Source organism: Rhinolophus hipposideros (genome assembly GCF_964194185.1).
Source record: "Rhinolophus hipposideros genome assembly, chromosome: 3".
NCBI classification, from domain to species: domain Eukaryota; kingdom Metazoa; phylum Chordata; class Mammalia; order Chiroptera; family Rhinolophidae; genus Rhinolophus; species Rhinolophus hipposideros.
The window spans coordinates 56,642,462-56,664,921 of NC_138049.1; the positions used below are offsets into that span (position 1 = coordinate 56,642,462).

Consider the following 22,460-nt stretch of genomic DNA (forward strand, 5'->3'; position numbering starts at 1 on the left):
TGGTTTTTAACCAGGGATAAAAACATCTAGCTAAAGGGCTATTTTAAAAATCAAATGAGACTGGTTTTTTAACCAGGGATAAAAACATCTAGATAAAGGGCTATTTTAAAAATCAAATGAGACTGTTTTTTGGTAGATGTCATTATTATTACTATACCAACATGTATCAAATCATCAAACTGTACACCTTAAACTTACACAGTGTTACATGAAAATTGTATTTCAATAAAGCTGGATAAACAATTAAAAACAAAAATGGAATGGGGTATGTATCAACATTATCAGTGTATCAGCGCTCCTCAAGTAGACTGTTTGCGAGCTGCCTCTCACCCATCGAGACAAGGGGAAAAAATTCCTGTCAGGACACAAATGAACTCACTAGCTGCTTCCTTGAGAAAGCCTTTCTGTGAAAAAATGCCAGTTGAACTAAACGTGTTTCCTGACGTGGCTGATTTACATTCAATAGCTCATCTGTGTGGACAGTTAACAAGCATTTCGCAGATTGGCACGGTCCACAGGAGACGCGTGGCATTGATCATCATTTTCATACATCATCCCTTAGAGCTGGGCTTCCTTTCCCAAACTCTACTGAAACCAAATTCTTAAACAACACTGAATTTTTCTGCCTCTTCCTCAATCTTCTACAGACTATGTAAATCTCTTAAAACTCTTTGCTGGCTTTTACTAGAATGTACATGCTGGTTATCTTTCTATGTCTTGGATGCTTCCTTTTTTTGTCGCCTCAGCCAGCTCCTGATTCTCTTTCTGCCACCTGAGAAAAAGCATCCTTTAAGCTCTAACCACAGACTTTATTTTTCCCTGTTCTTCCTTTTCCCTCCTGATGTGCAATTTCACATACTCCTGAGGTCTCAACCTTCACTTCCTGTGCAGAAACTGCAGTGATGTTTTTTATACCATTTGCAACATCCAGCACAAATTTTTCTGCATATATTGGATCGTCAGTAAATGTCTATCGAATTGAGAGAGTAGTGAACTATGTGTGCCATTTGGCACTGCTATCAGCCACGGAGTTAATTTGTTCTTACCACATTAAAAGTACTAATAAAGAAGCATCTTGATTTGTGAAGTAGCAATAGCTACTGTATTGAAAATATTAAATAATATTAAATATTAAGCAAAAGCTAAGAAAATTAAAATGGAAATGTTTTTAAAATTTTTAAATAAAAATATTAGAGGTAAATTATTTTACAGTTGCACAAAGTAAAATAAATTTATCATCAGGAAAAAGATTATAGCAGGGATAAAATAGTCTTAATACTGGATTTTTAACTTTTCCTATTGTCACAATTTCTTTGATTCAAAATTTAATCAAATACAGTGAAAACAGATAACTACAACCAACAAATAAATTATTTTCTTCATGGTTTTGCCATCGAAATTCAAACAAAAAAGGAAATATACATTTCAAGACCCCTTGTGGGGTCTTCACAGTATCTGCAAAGCCGATAAAAATCTCATTATCTAGCTATTATGTACTCTTTAATTCCTAACAGACATTGTTCTATTTTTTATTTCTGTGAACAGATTTTATGAAATCGAATGTTAAAACAAGCATTCCTTTGATGGAGAACAATGAATCAGTTTACCGTGTCATGCATAACTCAAATGTACTATAAGAATGCCTGTGTGATTGACACATGAAATGCAGCTGTTCGGGAAAGGAAAGAACACAGCAGAGTGCAAATATGCAAGAATTAGCAATGCTGCCCTTGCCGCATAAACACCCAATAGCCACAGAACTCAGCAGGGCTTGTTTGGCCTCAAGCAAAGCAATTAATCACAGAACAGGCTCCTGTAAGATAAACTATGGAAATTATCGAACACAATGGAATTTAATTTTAGTGATGCTCACGCACCAATAACTGCAGAGTAATGCTGTGCTATGTAGGGCAGTAGTATATATTTATATGCCCACAGTGACATCAAAAAGATAAACTAAATAATTACCCTGTGTATGGAGGATTTGGGGGGTATTTTGCTATTATTGTATTCATATATTTTTTTTTTCCTGAAAAGAAGGTTAGTTAAGTTACTCCCAGCTCAAATTCTCTTTTTGAGGACTGTATAATCAGACTGTGACAACATTCCTGGAGATCAAATGAGTGAATCCTAATTACAACAGTGAAACCAGAGACTGCTCAGGATTTGCCCAGAATAAAGCTGTGCAGTGGTGTCTGAACGAGAGAAAAAAACTATTAAATGTCCCTTACTATTCATAAAGCACTTGATGGTTTACAATGTACATTTTTATTCTTCATTTTATTTTTTCAGCTTTACTGGATGCATTGGGGGCTCGCAGAATGGATGGAGGCGGAGGAGCAGGCTAGGAATAAAGGCAGGAGACTCCGTGCTTGGCGGCTGAAAGCAAAACAACCATCATTGTTCTGTTGTTGTTTATCTCTAATGTGATAAACACAGTATGTCTTATACATAAGAGATTTCTGAGACTCAGAAATGTTGATGAAGAGTCTATAAAACCACCAAACAGGAGACAGCAGGAACCCAACAACGCTGTCATTTACATTTACGTTTTCCTGTCAGCAGTGCTGTTATCTTCAAGTCTTTCCAAGAAACCTTCTTAGAAAATAAGACAAACTAAGGTGTGAAACACGTTGTACATATCATAGATGTTCGTAGGGGGAAACTTTGGAGGAGGGGATTGGTGTGGCCCCATCCACACGACACAGCAAGAAATTGTTCCCATCAGACTGTAACAGGGGAGAAGGAAGGTCTGTGGGGTGCTGGGCACTGCAGTGAGCTAGGGATGCAATGATCAGGAAAGGAAAAAGGCATTGGCTCCACCACTGCAGGGGGACTTAAAGAAAGTCCTCATGTAAGCCTTCCTCACTTGCTCCCTCAGTGGCACATTCACTTCTTCAAAACGCCTGTGGCCGCTCTTCTAGCACCCTCCATACCTCAGGACTGTGGTGAGTGAGCACCCCCTGCTACCACTTCCCCTGATCCTCAAGCCAGGAGCCTCATTCATCCTTAAGTCTTTCCTCTCCCTCTCCATCCATCACAACATCCTGTGGATTCTCCCTACCATGTCCCGACCGCTCGACCACTTCCAAACTATGCCTCATTCATATCCCCTTCTCTCCAGCCATCTGCTCCTTGCTGAGGTTAGGCCTTCATGGGCTCTTATTTAAAAGCTCTTCATTCCCCTAGTGTGAACTATTTAAATTTGGTCATCCTTTTCTTTATATTTAAGATGATGATGATACCTAGCGTATAGGTTTCTTTCGAGGACAAAATGAGTTGATACACAGAAAGCACTAATGATAAGTGCCTGTAGCACAGTAAATACTCCATTAGTGGTAGTTATTATTACTTTGTTATTGTGAATTGAGAATGCCAGAGATAGGAAGAGGATAAAAACAAGGTCCAAGCCCCAAAACACCACCCCAAACCCCTAATACCAATTACACTAGACTGTAGTTATTTGTTCACTTGTTTCTCTCCTCCCAGACTATAAATTCACTCTGTGTTTAGAAAATAGTAGCCATGTGACAAATGCTTATTGAATTAAAAAAATTTACTCCTAATTATATATTATATGCTCATGTAATGGCCTTTTATGCAATTTTAGTCAAACAGTGACTGAAGAGTATGATTAGAAAAACACAAGGAAACACAGATTTATTTATTTTTTTAATCATGGGCTTTATCCGTCTTCTCTCAAAACTAAAAACTACATAGGCAGAGCACACTCCGGCTCTAATGGAACATGATGCTCAAATATTTAACTTTCAAAAATGTCATATTTGAATCACTTTACTACCACATATGTGAAGCTATGTTAGGCAGCGAAGACATCTGCTTCCTTGGCCAGAAATGTAGGTGTTCATGGAGATTTAAGATGGAGATAGCAAATGTTAAACAACAGCTTCCAGCGCTACAGACTGGCCTGCAGCCCAGGGCTGCCCACGTTGGGGCCCGGCAACTTTGGTGGCCCCCCAGTCAGAGGGACTGCCACAGAGAGGAGGACACGAAGCACGCTTGTCCCCACACCGATGCACACACACTCTAGATATAAGGCCCCTAATTTCTCCTGCTACCTCTGGTTCAACACGTCCTCATTCAATTTTGTGCAACAGTAAGTACTTTGATAAACCTCACTAATCCTCAGTTAGTCAGTCCTGCTCAGAGAAGTTACTGGGGAAAGGGGCTGTAACACATAATATGTAATCTTTAATTCCTTTTAAATTTTTTTTCCAGTTTTACTGAGATATAATTGACATGTAACGTTGTGTAAGTTTAAGGTGTACCACATGATGATGTGATACATGTATATATTATAAAATGACCACCACAATAAGGTTAGTTAACACATCCATCACCTCATTTGTCTTGTACGTGTGGTAAGAATTTTAAGACCTACTCTGCTAGCAATTTTCAAGTCTACAATACAGCACTGTTAACTACAGTCACCATGCTGTACCTTAGATCCCCATAACTTATTCATTTTAAAACTGGAAGATTGTACTCTTTGCCAACATCTTTCCATTTCACCCACTCACTCCCCAGTCCCTGGCAATCATTATTCTATTCTGTTTCTGTAAGTGAGATCATACAAATTTGTCTTTCTGACTTATTTCATTAGCATAATGTTCTCGTGGTTCATCTATGTAATTGCAAATGTCATTATTTCCTTCTTTCTCATGGGTAAATAATATTCCATTATATAAACACACACACACACACACACACACACACACACACACACACAACTTCTTTGTCTATTTATCGATCCATGGATGAACACTTGGATTGTTTCCATATCTTGGCTATCATGAATAATGCTGAAATCAACGTGGGAGCACAAATATCTCTTTGAAATCCTGATTTAATTTCTTTTGAATGTATACCCAGATGTGGAAATTCTGGATCACATGGTGGTTATATTTTTTTATTTTTTGAGGAGCCTCCATACTATTTCACCTCCATTGTGACTGTACCAAGTTATATTCCAACAGTGTGAGGGGTTTCCTTTTCGCTGAATCCTATTCAATACTTGTTATCTCCTGTCTTTTTGATAATAGCTATTCTAACAGGTGTGAGGTGATATCTCACTATGGTTTTAATTTGTATTTCCCTGATAATTAGTGACATTGAGGACCTTTTCATGTACCTGTTTGCCATCTGTATGTCTTTTTTGGAAAAATGTGTATTCAGTTCCTAGGCCCACTTTTTAATTGGATTATTTGGGTGTTTATTTTTGCTGTTGACTTGTATATATTTTGAATATTAACCCTTTATCAAATATGTGTTTTGCAAATATCTTCTCTCATTCCATAGGCTGCATTTTTATTTTGTTGATTTTTGATTCCTTGAGAGAGACATGCTACAGTTTTCAGGTTTCAGAAAAAGAGGGGCCTTGAATATAAACTTAGGGAGATGGCAGGGGATGAAGCCTCTGTGAAGGGCTTCACACCTTTTGGTTATAATATATCTTGGAAGATGCACAGGGTAGACTAAGAAAAGATTAGGAAGTTACAGGTGGAAGGACTGGTCATCAGCAAGGCTGAGAAGTGGAAAGTCCTTCAGGTGGAATGGAGTGTGTTTGAAGAACAGTATGGCTGCAACATCAAATGAACGGATGAGAGAACAAAGATGAGGATGAATGATAAAGATACAGCATGAAGGCACTCTCCAGGAGTCTGGCAGACAGGCAGGCAGTGAGAAGCTCTGGAAGACCTGAGCAGGAGAGTGAAAATATCACGTATTTACCTGCACAATGGTTTGCAAAGGGACAACCGAGAAAAGTTAGATGGCTACTAGAAAGTTCTAAGCAAGAAGGAGACGTCAGATTCAGAAAATGAAAGGATGGAAGCAAAAAGTTATGCTGACCCATCAAAAGGTGAGTGAGTCTCCAACCAGATGAGCCTAAGGAGGAACTCACCTCTCCTCTCATAAACAGCCAGGAGGAGCATGAGCAGGAATCAATCGCAAGTTTGTGCAAGAAGTGAAACAGCTAAGGTTTGCTGAAGGTCTCCTGTGTGTCAGATACAGCACTTAGTGCCTGAAATAACCGTCTCATTTAAATCTCTGTATCACGCCCTTCTGAGGGTGGTGCTGCTTTATAATCACCGATTCACAAATAAAAACAACACAGGTTCACAGAAGTAAGATGAGCTGTCTATGCTCAAAGAATACATAGTGAAGAGGGTGAATAACCCAACAAATATTCATTATAACAACACGGACTGTGGCAAACAATGGCGACCAAAGAGATACAGGTCTTGCCACTGTTTTCAAACCCAGATCTGAAGCCTAAGCTCTTCCCTTTCTTCCTTCCACCACTGCTTCACATGCTTAGAAGTCCCTGGTCTGACTTATAGCCTTTGACTAATGCCATGTGGTGTCCACATCACTGATATGAAACCTAATTTCAAGTCACTTAACAATCCTTCTTACTTAGCTGAAGGATATGTTTTCACCGTCTTTTAAAATACTGATGATCACAAGAGATCACAGTACTTTGTGCTCAACTGCTCATTGTTCATATTTTAAGCAAGAAAAGCTGATACCAACCCTGTTCCTTTCTCAATGTAAAGGAACAGTTTACATAAAATCTTGGGCCTTCTCCTCACTCTTGAAGTCCTACCTTTCCTGAATCAGAATGATTACTATAGCTTCAAAATAATCTGCCAGATAGCAGAATACAGAGTACAAAAATCTATTTATATTAAAGTACTTAATTTATTTGAATAGGTCACAGTAGAAAGAAAAAAATCCATATTTTTATAGGCAGGATAGGAAGAATTAAAATATACATCAACTCTACGACCATTAGAAAACATTTCTTCATTCACCTGATTATTTATTGAGCATTTTACTAAGCCTGAGGCAACACTATAAGGCTTGTGAGAGATCGTATACAAATTACTAAAACAGGGTACTGTTTCCAGATGTTTCAGTGTGGTACAGCATACGACACAGGAAGACAAACATAATTCTAGTTAGGGCAGGTGGTTGTTGGGAGGTGCTTCTCCATGGGTCTCTTACATTTCTGCATGTTTTATGAAAGAGGCACTGACTGTCCTTTGTTCTGAACTCTCTTTTCAAGGATGTTTCAATAGCAAACAGCCTTGGATGACAGAGTGGTATCTCCCTTTGAAGCACAGGACAGTTTTGCTTACAATCCTGAACGATACAGTGTCTCTTTGCAGAGGTTAAGGGCAGGCATGGCTTGCTAGTTCAATACATTAATGTCTGTCTCCAGAGCAAAGGACGGACATGTTTCCTACCCATTATAAAAGACTCGGGTTCCCTAAGCTCAATGAGCCTCTCCCATAACGCAATCTACTCTTCATGTCACCCTGTGGGAACTGGGGCTCGGGGAAGAGGTGCACATAAGCTGAGACTCAGATACTGCTGCTACAATGAGGAATAAACTATCATTTGTGTCCAACTTGGGAGTCACAGGTCTTCTACCAGCATCTGTGAAACTGTGATAGACGAACTTTCTGTCTTGCACATAGGATAAATTATAGATCCTTGACAGTTCTTGACAGCGGTAGGTTACAAAAATGGCCACAAATTCTTCCCCCTCCTGCATCCATACCCTTTGGTACATCCTCTTACACTGACTCTGGGCTTGGCTGTGTAACTTGTTTGACCAATTGGACATTCGTGAACACTAAACAAACAGAAGCGTCAAGAACACCTGTGCCTGAGGCCTGCTCTTGCTGTGTTTAGAATTTACCTGTCCTATGAAAAATCCCAAGCTTGCCTGTTCACGAGAAATACATGCCCAGTGTCCCTTACCCCCCAGTCAAGAGCCTACCAATCACCAGACACGTGAATAAGGCCGACTTAGATCATCCGACCTCCGGCCAACTCTCCAATTAACTTCTGATGTGAGAAGGAATCAGCAAAGATCAACGGAACTGGCAGACCAGAGGAATTACCCGACTTCTAAGTTTTGGGTGGTTTGTTCCGCAACAAAAGCTAACAAAAGATGCAACGTAGAAGGCAAAAACTATTCCCAGTATAATATCTATATTACAAGATCCTTAGGGCTCAGTCTATGTCTGGTTAAATATTGTAACTCCAGCACTTAGCACACTGCCTAGCAAAGAGTTAAGTGCCAACTGTTCCAACATTGTTTTGGTTTATCTATCTGAGCAATCAATACACAAGTCACCTAATTTGCATCTCACAAACAGATCATGAAATTGAAGGAGCTGTGTATGAATCCAGCAGGACATGTGGTTCAGTGAAAACAGCTCAGCTTCCTTTTCTCCCCTGGAGCTGAGCTTGGCCTGCAGGTCTGTGGTGAGCCGCAGACACGGGGCTCTGTTCACCAGGGTGGGATTTGTTAAAGTTGTCAAGAATAAGGCCTATTTCAAGAGATACCAAGTGAAATTTAGAAGACGCCATGAAGGTAAAACTGGTTACTATGCCCGGAAATGCTTGGTAATCCAGGATAAAAATAAGTACAACACACCCAAATATAGGATGATCATTCGGGTAACCAACAGAGACATCATTTGTCAGCTTGCTATGCCCATATAGAAGGAGATATGATAGTTTGTGCAGCTTATGCTCATGAACTCCCAAAGGATGTCATGCAGGTTGGCCTGACAAATCATACTGCAACATATGGTACTGGCCTGCTGCTGGCCTGCAGCCTTCTCAATAGGTTTGGCATGGACAAGATCTACGAAGGTCAAATGGGGGTGACTGGAGATGAATACAGTGTGGAAAGCATTGATGGTCAACCTGGTGCCTTCACCTGCTATTTGGATGCAGGGCTTCCCAGCACTACCACTGGAAATAAAGTTTTCAGGGCCCTGAAGGGAGCTCTGGACGGAGGTATGTCTGTCCCTCACAATACCAAACAGTTCCCTGGTTATGATTCAGAAAGAAAGGAATTCAACGCAGAAGTACATCGGAAACACATCATGGGCCAGAACGTTGCAGATTATATGCGTTATCTAATGGAAGACGGGGAAGGTGCTTACAAGAAACAATTCTCTCAATACACAAAGAACAGTGTAACCCCAGACCTGATGTATAAGATGAGAAGATGTATAAGAAAGCTCATGGTGTTGTGTGGGAGAATCCAGTTTATGAGAAGAAGCCTAAGAAAGAAGTTAAAAAGAAGAGGTGGAACCGGCCCAAAATGTCGCTTGCCCAGAAGAAAGATGGGGTAGCGCAGAAGAAGGCAATCTTCCTCAGAGCTCAGGAACGGGCTGCTGAGAGCTAATAAACCAAACCAGTTTTCTATGAAGATTTTTCATATGGGCAATAATAAACTTATTAAGCAACTGGAAAAAAAGAAAAAGCCCAGCATGGTACTCAAGGAGACAGATGTTCCAGGGTGTGACAATTAGCTCTTCTGCGTAATATCTGGCCGTCCTTGGGCAGATCATTTAAGCATATTGCATTCTAGTTTCCTTCTATGCAGAATGGGAAAAATAAAGCTTTCTTTATAGGCTTTATAACATAGATATCGTAAAGGAGGCACTCTCTGAGTACAACCTACCAAGTGCAGGGGCATTGCAGAGAAAGAGATGAAAAACTGGGAGTAGCAACAAACACTGTTAGTTGCCAACAAGTGAAATGCTCTCTTGCATTCCCATGCATGCACTTGTGCACATACTCTTTCTCTCATATACACATGCACAAAATCAAACCATTTCCCAACATTAAATTAAAAACCCAACCAGCGAAGACCTAAGAGGAGAGAAGCTAAGCACCAAGAGGGTTATATTACGGTCTGCAGGAAGACAAAACTCATATTATATAATGTGCACATGTTATATATAACAACCGAAAGTGTGTTGTTTGAAAAGCCCTCTGAAAAATATAACCAACCTTTCTAAAGATTAACGCCCAACAATTTGAGAGTGTATCATTATGTTAATGGAATGAAAGATCACTTTTCAGAGATTCTGCTTCATTTCTTCAGTTTAGAATTAAATTCCTACTTTTAATTTTAGAAAGACATTTTAAGCAATTACTTCTTTTTTTTATTCATTAGTTTCAGGTGTACACGACAAGGTAATACTTAGACATTCATCATTTATATCCCTCACACTGTGAACCCCCTCCCCCCATCCACTATCCCTCCGACCTCACACCGAGCCATCACATTATATATATAAAATTATAGTTGGCATTCATTATTGTTTAGCTTCTGGTGTACAGTGCCAAGCAATTACTTCTTTATCCTTTACATGACTAGGTTTCATCACATTTAAAACACTTTTTTAAAAAGTCTTTCTTTTATGATTTGGCATCTTTGAAATTTCTCTTTAACTGCTAGTTGGCAACTGAGTGCAGATGACATTTTCTCTTAAACATCAAAAACAAGATTATTATTGGAAATATACAAATAAACCGACAAATTGCCCATGGGCCTAAGTTGGTTTCTGTATTATTTTGAGACTTTGGCAAGGGAAATTTTAAAAAACTCACAATTACATTTATATTCTCATTTATATAGATTGCATGCTGTTTTAAAATTATTAACCAAAATAACATTGAAAATGAAATTAAATGAGAAATAATGTATATTCAGAAATCAATGTTTCAAAATATTCTGGTGAATAATTGTCCAGGTTTTTTTTTTCTTATGTCCATATAAGAGGTAGAATAGCATGCCACTAAGAGACAGATAGATTTTAATTCCAGATCTGCCATGTAGGAACTGTGTGACTGATTATTTAACTTCTGAGTTATCTCAAATTACTTAACTTCTGAGATTCAGTTTCCATATATGTAAAATGTTGACTTTTTATAGCATGTGTAGGTGTTTGTAAAATGAGTTGTTGTGAGGATTAAAATCCCTTTTCCACCACCCAAATCACAGGAAGTATCAAATAAATGGCATTTGACTAGCTATAACCATACTGTACACTTTCATCCGCAGAACAAACAAAAGAAAGAAGAAAAAAGGAAAAGGAAAAAAACCAAACATAGCACATCGCATTAGCCACTGGAAATCCAACTCCAGAGTTCTGCTCAACAAGGCAACACGCCGCCTTCTGCCACAGGGACACCCACATAAAACTCCATTACGCCAACTGCATCTCTGCCTGGGAGCAAATAGCTGGAAAGCACTAACACAGGCATAGAACTGGCATAGAAAAGCCGAAACACTACATACATATATTTAGGGACTTAGTTTATTTTCACAAATTGTTTGCTGATTTCCTTTTGATCTGAATCTAGAAACATCCTACCCCCAGCCCACTCCACCCCTCCATTCTGGAACACTACAATGCCACTTTCTTATGGTGATAGAGTATCAAATGCCCCTCAGCTCTGAGGCAAGAGAGAGGCCCGGAGGTCCCACCGGAGGGACATGCAGATATCCAGCCACGAGAGGATCCCAAAAGGGTCCCAAATTTCTTTCTGCCCAGGAAAGGACCCCAACATCCCTGGCTCTGGGGACTATCATCTAATTGGCTGATGGTTACATGACACTTCAGGAAACATCATCATCCTCTGTGTATTGATATCTTAAGAGAGAGAAACAAACAACCTTGACTTACCCGGAAATAGTCACTGCACGCTGCAAGGACCGCCTTGTGCGCATGGAATTTCTGTTCCTCGGCAATCAGGGTGACATCGCAGAGGATGCCATCACTTCTCTGTTGATTCAGCGCGGCCAGGACAGTGTCATTGTGAGATTCCGAGTGGCAGAGCCTCTGGCCTGTCAGCATTTCTTGAATACTATGAATGAGAGCAATCAGATCAGCACTCGTCCTCTCACCAGTGCAGGCTGTCCCCGTGCTCCGTCCCTCCTTCGCCACCAACTTAAGGAATGCACCAGGGCACTATTGCAGGGGGAATTTCATATTCCCCCATTTTCTTTCCCTCCACGCTGCTCTTGCTCTCCATTTCTCTAATTCCCTCTTTTCCTCATGCCCTCTTTCCTACTAGTGCTTCTCCTTCTGAGTGTGTGTGTGTGTGTGTGTGTGTGTGTGTGTGTCCCTCTGTGTCTGTGGACTGGCTCGTGTCTCCAGACCTCTGTCCCCTCCGTGTGTGTACATCTCCAAGTGAATGTGTATCTGGATGTGTGTGCATCTGCGTGTGGCTCTTTCCACTTTGTGACCCCCTCCCAAACTCTCCATTTCCTTCTCTAGCTTTGTACCATCTGTGTGGGATTAGCACAGTCTCAGAATGTGATCACTGCCATGCACGCATCCAGCACAGAATCCACTGGGCCTGCATGACACACCAGAGACCCTGGAAGTTACCACATCCCCCCATGGGACTCAATACTCCATTAATAAATAAAACAAAAGTGAACAATACTGGTTAAGGAAAAAATGGCTGCCAGTGACCATTTCATGTAAAAAGCAGTTAATTAAACCCTGATGGCTTATTATTACGCTTGGGAAATTATGCACCACGAGGAGAACATCAAAAGAAATGACACTGTTAGTGAAAAACATGTAAGGCTAAAAGTAAAACATACCTATATTATCAGCCATCAATGTCTATGTGTGATCATTGTACTAGATTTATGAATTACTCTATAATTTTATGTTCTGTTCTGTTTTTTTTTGTTTTGTTGCTTTTAAAAAAAAAGATTTTATTGGGGAAGGGGAACAGGACTTTATTGGGGTACAGTGTGTACTTCCAGGACTTTTTTCCAAGTCAAGTTGTTGTCCTTTCAACCTTAGTCGTGGAAGGTGCCGTTCAGCTTCAAGTTGTTGTCCTTTCAGTCTTAGTTGTGGAGGGCGCAGCTCAGCTCCAGGTCCAGTTGCCGTTGCTAGCTGCAGGGGGCGCAGCCCACCATCCCTTGTGGGAGTCCAACGGCAACCTTGTGGTTGAGAGGACGTGCTCCAACCAACTGAGCCAGCCGGGAGCTCAGTGGCAGCTCAGCTCAAGGTGCCGTGTTCAATCTTTAGTTGCAGGGGGCGCTGCCCACCATCCCTTGTGGGACTAGAGGAATTGAACTGGCAACCTTGTGGTTGAGAGCCCACTGACCCATGTGGGAATCGAACCAGCAACCTTTGGAGTTAGGAGCATGGAGCACCAACTGCCTGAGCCACCGGGACGGCCCTGTTCTGTTTTTTTTGAAATTGCTAAATTGATCCCTTGTGAAACTCCCCCCTTCATTCCCTACCCCATTCTAAAGTATTCTTCCTATATCTTTTCAAAACTCCTAGGTGGAACTCCAGATCTTCCTAAAATAACGTAAAGGCAATGTCATAAACACAAAACACAAGCTGGATTTGTAGGTAGGTATAGACAATTCCAGCTTTGATCTATGAAAATCTCCACAGTGCTCTAAAATCGCAGAACTGGCACTGGACTAAGATGGGGGAGTTGCACCCATCAGAAATCACACCCAGAAGGAGAACGAGGGCCATTAACCCCAGTGTGAGGCCGTGAGGCCGGGGTGGATTCTTCTCCAAGCTGAGTAAACATATCACGAGGATATCTCAGCACTGTCTCTCCAGTCCTGACAATGCCTGCACCTGATCCCTCTCCCTCCAAGTGGAAAGAGCCACTCAGGGAAGCCAGGAGTCCCACTGGCCCCAACTACATGGTTAATTTATTTGAAGGGCTCTGCCCAGCCTGTGGTGCCAGTTGACTGGTAAATTACAACTCAGCACAAATCACACCACCTTAAAGCAAACCAAATGCTTCCTGTGAAGTGTCCGTGCGCAGCCAGTAAGCTTTATTGGACATATTCACTGGGGAGCCTCAGAAATGTCAGAACTATTGAAAGAAAAATAAAACTTGACAGGACATGATGATACAGGAAGTTCTCGTGGGAAAGTGGGAGGATAATTTTTAGTTAAAATGCAGCAGTGAGTTTTGAAATGGTTACTGTCATCAAATATTCATTTAGTGGCTCTAGGTATCAGCAGACTTTTTAAATCAGCAATTGAAAATGCACTCAGAAGCATAAATAACTTTTTAATACAAGTTTCTGTGCAAAGCCTAAAATGGATTTTAATTAGCAGGGCTCAATTAAACAAATGAGGAGGTGAGAACTGAAATACTGAGAGTGCCCTCTGTACATTATCAGCTAAGTAAAGCTTTGAAATAGTGTTTGAAAAATCTTTCCTTAAAAAAAGGACATTTTTATATATTTTATAAACACAAAGCTCTTACTATGTTCCATGAATTATTCTTAGTGATTTATAATTATTAATTCACTTAATATTCATAACAATCCTACGAGGCACGTAATGTAATTATCTCTATTTTACAGATAAGAAAACTGAAGGTCCAAGATCAGGCATTTTGATAACCTATCACCAAGAACATAATGTAATTCATTCTTCTATTTAAAAGAAAAAAGAAAAAAAGAAAAAACAGAGAAAGTGATAATCTGTAAAGAATATCTCAAAAATCTGACTGCAAGGGGAAAAAATCACAAGGTCCATATTAATTTTATATATATATGTAATGCACAGTTAATCTCAAAATCAGCATTGCCTTTTAAAAATACTATACATGAACATAATAACATGAGATAGTGATAAGAAATATTTGAAATCATGTATCAAAATATTTATCTTTGCATGAGTTTTGGAATGGAAAATAGATTTTATTATTTAGAAAATTTATTTGAAACTCTCATAACTTTTCTCTCTTTTAATGTCACCTTAAATGTTTAATAAATGCATTTTGAAATTTCATCTGTAGTGAAATAGAAGAATATACTAAAATAATTGCCTTAAACTGTTTCCTTACTCATTTTCCAAATATAGTGTCACAATTCACGTCCTTTTATTAAGACTGAATTAGTATTTGCATTTCAGATAGTTATTGACAGTGAATAAATCTTGCCATGGAAAGAACAGCTGTAAACTGAAATTTGGTGAAGAAGAAAAGGCTCAGCTCTGAAACAATTGTGATGCTGCACAATTTCACGGGATCATTCAGCTGGGTTTGAAATATTAAAGCTTACAGTAAACAGCATGCTAAATATTTAAGTTAAACCTTGGCACAAGATACCAAACATTTTGGAACCAATATGTTAGAAATCCTGAAGAGCAGAAACAAATACTTCAACATTTGGCAAGAAATAAAGTCCTATTAATCAACAAATCATTGTGTTCCGAAAGTAACTTCCCACTCACTCTCCAATGTGAATCTACAAAAGACCCCAACCCTCTAAACGATAAGGCACACGGGGCCACAGACCACAGCTGCAAGGTAGGCTCATTTAAAGTCAACAATCATAAACCAGAAAGAGGTGAATCAAGGCATTTGAGGTGCTCAGGCATTTTGATAACCTATCCCCAAGAACACAATGTAATTCATTCTCCTGTGTACATTAAGATGGGGAGCAGACACACACACGCCAATGGCTCAGCCCCTTGGCATCTATAACTTACACCAAATTAGCTTACTAAACCTCCCAACTTAGATCAATGCTCTTCCATTATGTGGGAAACGCAGAAGAAGAAAGGAAAATCATATTCCTAAAACTTCCTTTTAGGGGGTTTTAGGAACCTTTTAGAACCTTTTGGGGGGGGGGGACAAAAAAAACCCATAAAACATGAGGCACATTTCCCAAGGGTATACAGATTTGAGTGTTGTCCTGGGAATGGTCTTCCATGCAAGCAATGTTGCCACCTCAAAATTCACAGGTGAGTGCAGAGGGTGACCTGACTTCCCAAAGGCAGTCCCAATAGCCCTTCTTCAAAGAGATCCCCTAGAACTGCACCGTCCAATGCAAGACCCTGTGGCTATTGATCGCTGAAATGAGGGCAGACCACAGTGACACGTGCTGTAAGTGTAAAATGCACACTGGATGTCAGATGCAGTATGAAAAAGAAAAGAATGCAAACTATCTCATTAATAATTTTATATTGATTACACGCTGAAATGATAATATGATGGATGTATTAGGTTAAACTATATAGCTAAACTTCATTTTCCCTGTTTCTTTTTGCCTTTCTAAAAAATGTGGCTACTTGAAACTGTTTCGTTATAAATATGCTTGGCACTATGGTTCTATTGGACAGTGTCCAAGTTCCTAGTGGGATGTGTCCCTCACTTGTTTCCAACTGAACTCTCTAAGGACTTCAGGCACCTCCTCAGGCTGCCTGTACCTCACAGGGTCCAGCCTCTGCGGGTACCGCATGAGAAGCCTCAGACTCCTGAGAGCAGACCGCTTTTTAGTGATGCCAGGGGGCAACCATTTCTCTGGCCATATGTCATCACCCAGTAACAGGGAGATAAATAAATGAGGTCTTAGGAAACGGGGCTCTTCGTGACTTAAAGTCCTTCACTTCCATTCTGAAACTGATGGCAAAAACTGAAAACTCAAGTGCAGAGCATGCTGTTCACATCAGGGCACGCCCCACTCACAGTGAAGCGGTGCTTTCGTGCACACGTCACTGCTTCAAGTTCATAACATATTTGATCACAGAAACCTCACAGGGTCTCATTTTCATAGAACGAATTTTGACTGAGTTCAGTCTGTTTTTAAGATTTAAATTTCGAAAGAGCTGTTTGGTTTTTAAACATCCTACATTTCAAAATTTAAAATTCAAGTCAATTTCTGTTATCAGTGATTACCTAGTATTAATATTAATATTTAGATACATAAAAATATACAACTAGTTTTCAAGGAAGATCCCCAGTAAGGTACGTACTTCTATTATCAAAAGCAGTCAAGTAGCATAAAGAGACTCATTTTTTAAATAGCCTACTTTACACAAGAAAGAAAAAGATTAGATAAAAAATAGAGTAATAGAATTATTCATGATGGTCTCAATTCAGTTTATTGATGAACTATCACGTGAGTGCCTTGATGACTTTAATCCCACAGTTAAAATATTTATATACAACTTAAATACATCAATATTAAAACAACCCTATTTACTTAAGTGGAGAGGCTGTTAAAAGGCCCCATAATGGAACTTCATTTTATTTTTGATGGAACACTTTATAATTTTTGAATACTTTAAAATGAATGCTAACAACTAATAACAATGGTTCAAACAATAAGCAAAGAAGAAAACATGCTTAGAGAATGATTAAGAAATAATGAAGGCTATACAGAAAGGAAGTTAATTAATAAGCGAACAGTTTGGTTTCCTTTCTTCATTCATTCACTCAACATTTATTCATCCTGTGCCAGGTATTGTGCTAGGTACTGGAGATAAAATGGTGAACAAACCAAACTTGGTTACAGCCTTCGTGTGACATTCAGGTTAGCAAGGCAGTTACACATTCATCAGGTAATCTGGCCACCCTGCAGAAGTAATGTTGGAGCTGCGGGCTGAAGGATGAGAGCAAGCTACTATGGCCCACAGGGAAAAGAAGAGATTTCCTTCCAGGCAGGGGAACAGCTAGTGCTATAATCCAGCGGCAGGACAGAGCATGGCCCTTACACAGAATGCTAATGGCTGAAATCCTGAAGACAAGGGAGAGCACAGTGAAGGATCTGCAGCTCAGAAAGAGGTCTTGGCTAGCAGTGCACATCTGTGACTCATTTCCACAGAGAGGGTAACAGAAGCACAGCTGTGTCTCCAGAACACAGTTGAGAGACAATCAACAGTCAAAGGTTGCTGATTCAAAACACAGAAGCAGGGCCGGGCTCAGTTGTGGGAAAGGACTGCCCACTGAATCTCAGGAGAGAGGAAAGTGGAGAAGAAACCTACTAAAACTGGGCATTTTGGGCTTGTTCCGTCTAAAGATTTAGTGGAACCCAGTCTCCACTGGACCATGTAAGCATGGATATTTGGGTTCATCTCAGTCGGGATTTTTGTCAGAAAAATGCGTCAAAAATGCACAAAGCAAGATAAATTAAGAAGTTAAAAGAGTAGTAGAATCTAAACTGGCTAAGAAGGGAAATGAGGAAAAGAAAGGGTTGCTGGATTGGTAGAAAGTAGCAGGACCAGTAGATGAGACATTGCGATGAGGTCAAAGTACAAGCACAGTGGCTAAGCAGGTTAGCTGGAAGGAGAACAGGTTCTGGTAAGAGCACAGTGGCTGACGTGGTTTCAGAAATAGAGCAACTACCGGGGACGCAAATGCAATGTCCAAGGTAGGACCGCGGATGGATCCTGCATGCCAACACTGAGAGCAGTGGGAGGTTGTACAGGATTTGTGATGAGGGCGGAGATTAGGAGCCAGGTGCCAGATGCTCGGTCAGGACGGGAAAAGGACCCCGACTACAATGGAAAGGAGACAACGGTGAGGGAGTTGAAGCGCAGTGTTTTGAAGCTCATGCCATGATTGGTTTGAATATTGCTGCTTTCTCAAATAACCAGTTTGAGGACAAATAATCTAGAAGCAAAACGATGTGCCAGGGTGACAAAAGTCTCTCTACCCATCCTAAAATACAAGGGGTGTGAGGAAATTGTAATGCCACCACCTGAGAGGCCTCCAAGAAGAGTGGTGCCTCAAGGGAGGGAGGTCCCCATGAAGTCAGAGGGTAAACAGAGTTTTTCAGGGTGAGGGAGATGATAATAGTTCACAGGACACAGGGGAAGTTTGAAAGGTGGAGGTGGAAGGACTCTGCTCTCACAGCAGAGAATGAAAGACCATTACAGAGACAACAGTGCTGCAGAGGACAGATGGCGGTAGGATCAGAAGTGATCAGTAAAAGCGAGATGGCAGATTGAAAGTAAAAAATCATTTTGAGAAGAATGCACAGGGATCCTGATAGCCAAAAACAAGTTACCTGGCTGAGGTGGTGGCAGACAGATACCATGGTCTCTATGTGCTAGGTTGGCTGGACACCACATCTAGAGCAGGATTTCCCCACATAGATGAAACCGACCTTCTGGGCTAGATCAGTTTTTTGCTACGGGGGGGTTGTCCTACGCATTTTAAGATATTTAGCAGGATCCCTGGCCTCTACTCGCTAGATGCCAAGAGAACCCCCAATCCCAGTGACCACCAAAAATGTTGCCAGATATGGCCCAATGTACTCTGAGGACAAACTCATCCCCCATTGAGAATCACTGATCACTTGCAACAGGCTTCCTTGGGCAGTACAGAGGTACTACACTGGCTGTGACAACACCTCCATTTCTGAACACATCTGGGACACCAGTTTTCTCTAACAGCTTCAGAGTTGTGGAAGAAAGCTGGTCTCGTCATTTCAGACACATACCCAACTCTTCATATTGAAAAAAGAGGGCATTTCCCAGGTTTATCATCTCTCTTATTCTTTGCTTTGAAGATCCTTTTGAGTGTTTCCTCAGAGGATGATGAAGACTTGCCTCCACTGAGAATAATCAAAGGCATGCCTTGCACTTTCTTACTGACTCTTCCCTCAGGCGTGGGAATGTGCCAAGCTGCTTCCTGCCCTCAGCATTTCCCCATGTCATCCCATCCTGCAGATCTCAGATTATACAGCACTTCTTCAGGAAGACATTCCCTCATTCTATCATCCCTGTACTTTTCCTTCAAAGCACTTTTCACAATTATATTTGCATTGTTACTAGGGTGCTTTAATGTTTCCCCCCATAGAATATACATTTTATGAGCACAGTAAACTTATGTGTTTTATTCACTGCTGGATCCTCTGCACCAAGTACAGTGCTTGGCTCAATAAATATCTATTAAATAAATAAATTACTAAATGAAAATGTTCTGAGTATTTTGAGAACACATATAACACTCCCCAAAGCCACTGCTGTAAAGGAGATGACAGTCATATATAGAGAGACTGTTTTCTGATTCTTTTTTAAAAATCACACATTATTATGGCAGTACACCTTTTGTTTGAGGGAGGTTAGCATCCTAAATAAGAAAAAAATTAAAAGTAGTATCATTCAAAGAATGATAAAACATATCTCTAGGTCTGACCAGTAATTAGATCACAGCGGTTAGCCCTGGGGCTACCGTACTAAACTCACACATACTCTCACTGGGTTGCTTAATTCTATCAAACACGTGTTGTGACCCTGCTCTGCACTTGGTCCTGAAATGTGCAGTGTGACCATTTCAGGGCTGACCACACCAAGCAAGGATATATCCTACAGGGCTAACCTGAGGCTGCGTTCGGAAGGCATTCTCCAGTTGGGTTCCTCAGGGTCTCAGCCTTAGAAATTTGCAGGAGAACTGGCAAGCATTCCAGCTGAATATAAAGACAAGAAAGAAAAGAAAGACAAGAAAGAAAAGCACAGTGAGATAAATGCAAAAAAAGCACACTCTGAGCCTTCATGATTCTAATGCTTTAGAATGCCAATTTTATAGAACAGGTATAACATTCTAACTGGTTAAAATGATTTTAAGTGTTTTAAGGCTTTAACTTTATTGGAACTTCAGGAACTAAAAAGAAAATGTGTTTGAGAACCAACAATAGCTAAATTAAAGGTTACAGTAAAAATTAAAACATCAGATGTTGGCCAAAGGGAAAAATTCAGATTTGATAAAATAAAGCTACAAAGGTCTAAACCACAAATGCTACCTGATGCATCCTTTATTACAACTTTATTTCCTTTCCAAACATGAATATTAGTGAAATTAAGTTAAAACCAAGTATGTCTTGTCTAAGGGTATACAGAAAGATAATTTTCTATTTAAAGAGCAGATTTGTGGAAACTAGATTAAAAAAAAAAACACAGAGAGAGGATGAAAATTAATAAGAAACGAAAAACAAATTCTTTTATTATTATATTTTTTAATTAAAATGCATTGGGGTGATAATGGTTAGTAAAACTATATAGGCTTCAAGTGTATGATTCTGTAATACATCATCTCTATATCATATTGTGTGTTCACAAATTCTTACAGGAGCTTTAGGATTAGCATAATTGGAAATATATAATAGGATAAAGTTGTCAAGCTTGAAATTACTCCTTCCCTACATATTCATTTCATCCCACCTCCGAATCTTCTAGCCCCCCTCACAGCCTTTGTTTTCAATCATTGGAGTAACTCTAAACAGAAAAGTAAATTATTTGAATAGTTTGGGATATGGTCCATGACTCTGCTTTACAGCTGTCATTAGAGGGTTTGGCTCCCATTTTCTAATACACTCAAGTGGCAAAATTAATTCCAATCTGGATAATCTTAAACAGGCTCCCTTCTGTTTCAATTATATTTTGAAAAGCGATCACAGGGTGAAAACCCTTAGGGAAGGAATAAACTAAGATGTGCTTATTTCTGCTGATTTATACAAAAAAAAGAGCTATGATTTCCAATCTAACTAAAATATAGTATTTGTTATGTTGTATACAAAGCCTCAGTCAGTATGACTATAATAATTCATGTAATAATTAAATCAAAATTCGCTTAAGTATTCCATTGTTATTGAATACCAGGTTGTTTTGAACATTTTTCATATAATTGTCTTTATTTCTTGTTTTCTTCAATTATTGAACATAGGATGTCTGTACTTCCATTTATTTCTAATTCAAGTTTTGACAAACCTAAAAACAAGCATAATTTTCCACAGATCCATTATGACTGAGCAGTACAGAGCCTGAGAATAATTCAAGGCACATTGTTTAATTAGCTAAGAGACTTTCTTAACAACCTATCATTGCTACTGTTTCCTCTCAGAATCTAGGTTATAAACTCCAGGCTATAATAGCCTAACACAAACACTAACAGAGATGGTCACTTGAGCTTTAAAATGTCAAAAAGAACATTTGTTATAACAGAGCGGTAAAAAACCAATTTTTCAGAAAGTCTAATATTTTTAAACACTCCCAATAACTAGGCAAATGAAGAACAATCCTAAAAGTTAAAATCATCCAAAATTAATGGACACATTGCACTTGATATTTTTCAGACTTTCAACAGTGATAATTGAAAATCATAAGATAAATTAAATTCCCTTGTTGTTTGGGGACTAACTCACTAAATTAGTTACTTTTATACTAATGCTATCTTTATTTAAAATGTTTGCTCATCATTAACTCTGAAATATTGCATTAAAATATTATATCTCTCCCTGAGTTGTTTGGTGGCTTCTTAAATTTTGCGTCTTACTCTAGTCTCAGCTGTTTTCTGCCATGTGGATTAGGAAACCAAGAAAATAATTCTACAGGTTAAGAAACAGAGAAAAAGAAGCCGATGTACAGAGAAAAAGTTAAGAGACAAGAGATGGAAAGAGGGGGCGGCCGGTTAGCTCAGTTGGTTAGAACATGGTGCTCTGAACAACAAGGTTGCCGATTCAATCCCTACATGGGCCACTGTGAGTCGCGCCCTCCACAACTAGATTGAAACTACATGACTTGGAACTGATGGGTCCTGGAAAAACACACTTAAATAAGTAAAAGTTAAAAAAAAAAAGAGAGAGAGAGATGGAAAGAGAAGATATTCTGGATTTTCCATGCATTCCTGGCCCTGAGGGTACATAAATAACCTAGATCCTTATAACAAATTCTATGGATTTTTTTAGGCTAACTCAACTAGGGATTAAAAGATCCCCAAGAAATTCAAGTAGGGTCCTATATAACATTTGTTTGGGGGGAAAAGGGTGCTCTGCTGCTTTAAAAACAAACAGAGACACACATATTCCTTTATTATGAGCTCATCTA

At 39.6% G+C, this 22,460-nt stretch overlaps 1 protein-coding gene and 1 pseudogene across 5 annotated transcripts in view; one reads left to right on the forward strand and one right to left on the reverse strand.

Moving 5' to 3' along the window:
• Positions 1-22,460, reverse strand: part of KLHL32 (kelch like family member 32) — a 191,974-nt gene that overhangs the window by 133,975 nt on the left and 35,539 nt on the right. For all 4 annotated transcript variants that reach the window (XM_081044937.1, XM_081044940.1, XM_081044939.1 and 1 more), the window contains exons 2-3: positions 19,960-20,047; positions 11,529-11,709 (exon numbers count right to left, since the gene is read on the reverse strand). In XM_081044937.1, the coding sequence (XP_080901063.1) occupies positions 11,529-11,709; positions 19,960-19,982 (204 nt within the window). In that variant the 5' untranslated portion in view covers positions 19,983-20,047. The remainder of the gene's footprint in view (positions 1-11,528; positions 11,710-19,959; positions 20,048-22,460) is intronic.
• Positions 8,344-9,235, forward strand: LOC308489450 (large ribosomal subunit protein uL18-like; annotated as a pseudogene). The gene has a single exon. The product of its transcript is annotated as a large ribosomal subunit protein uL18-like (transcript).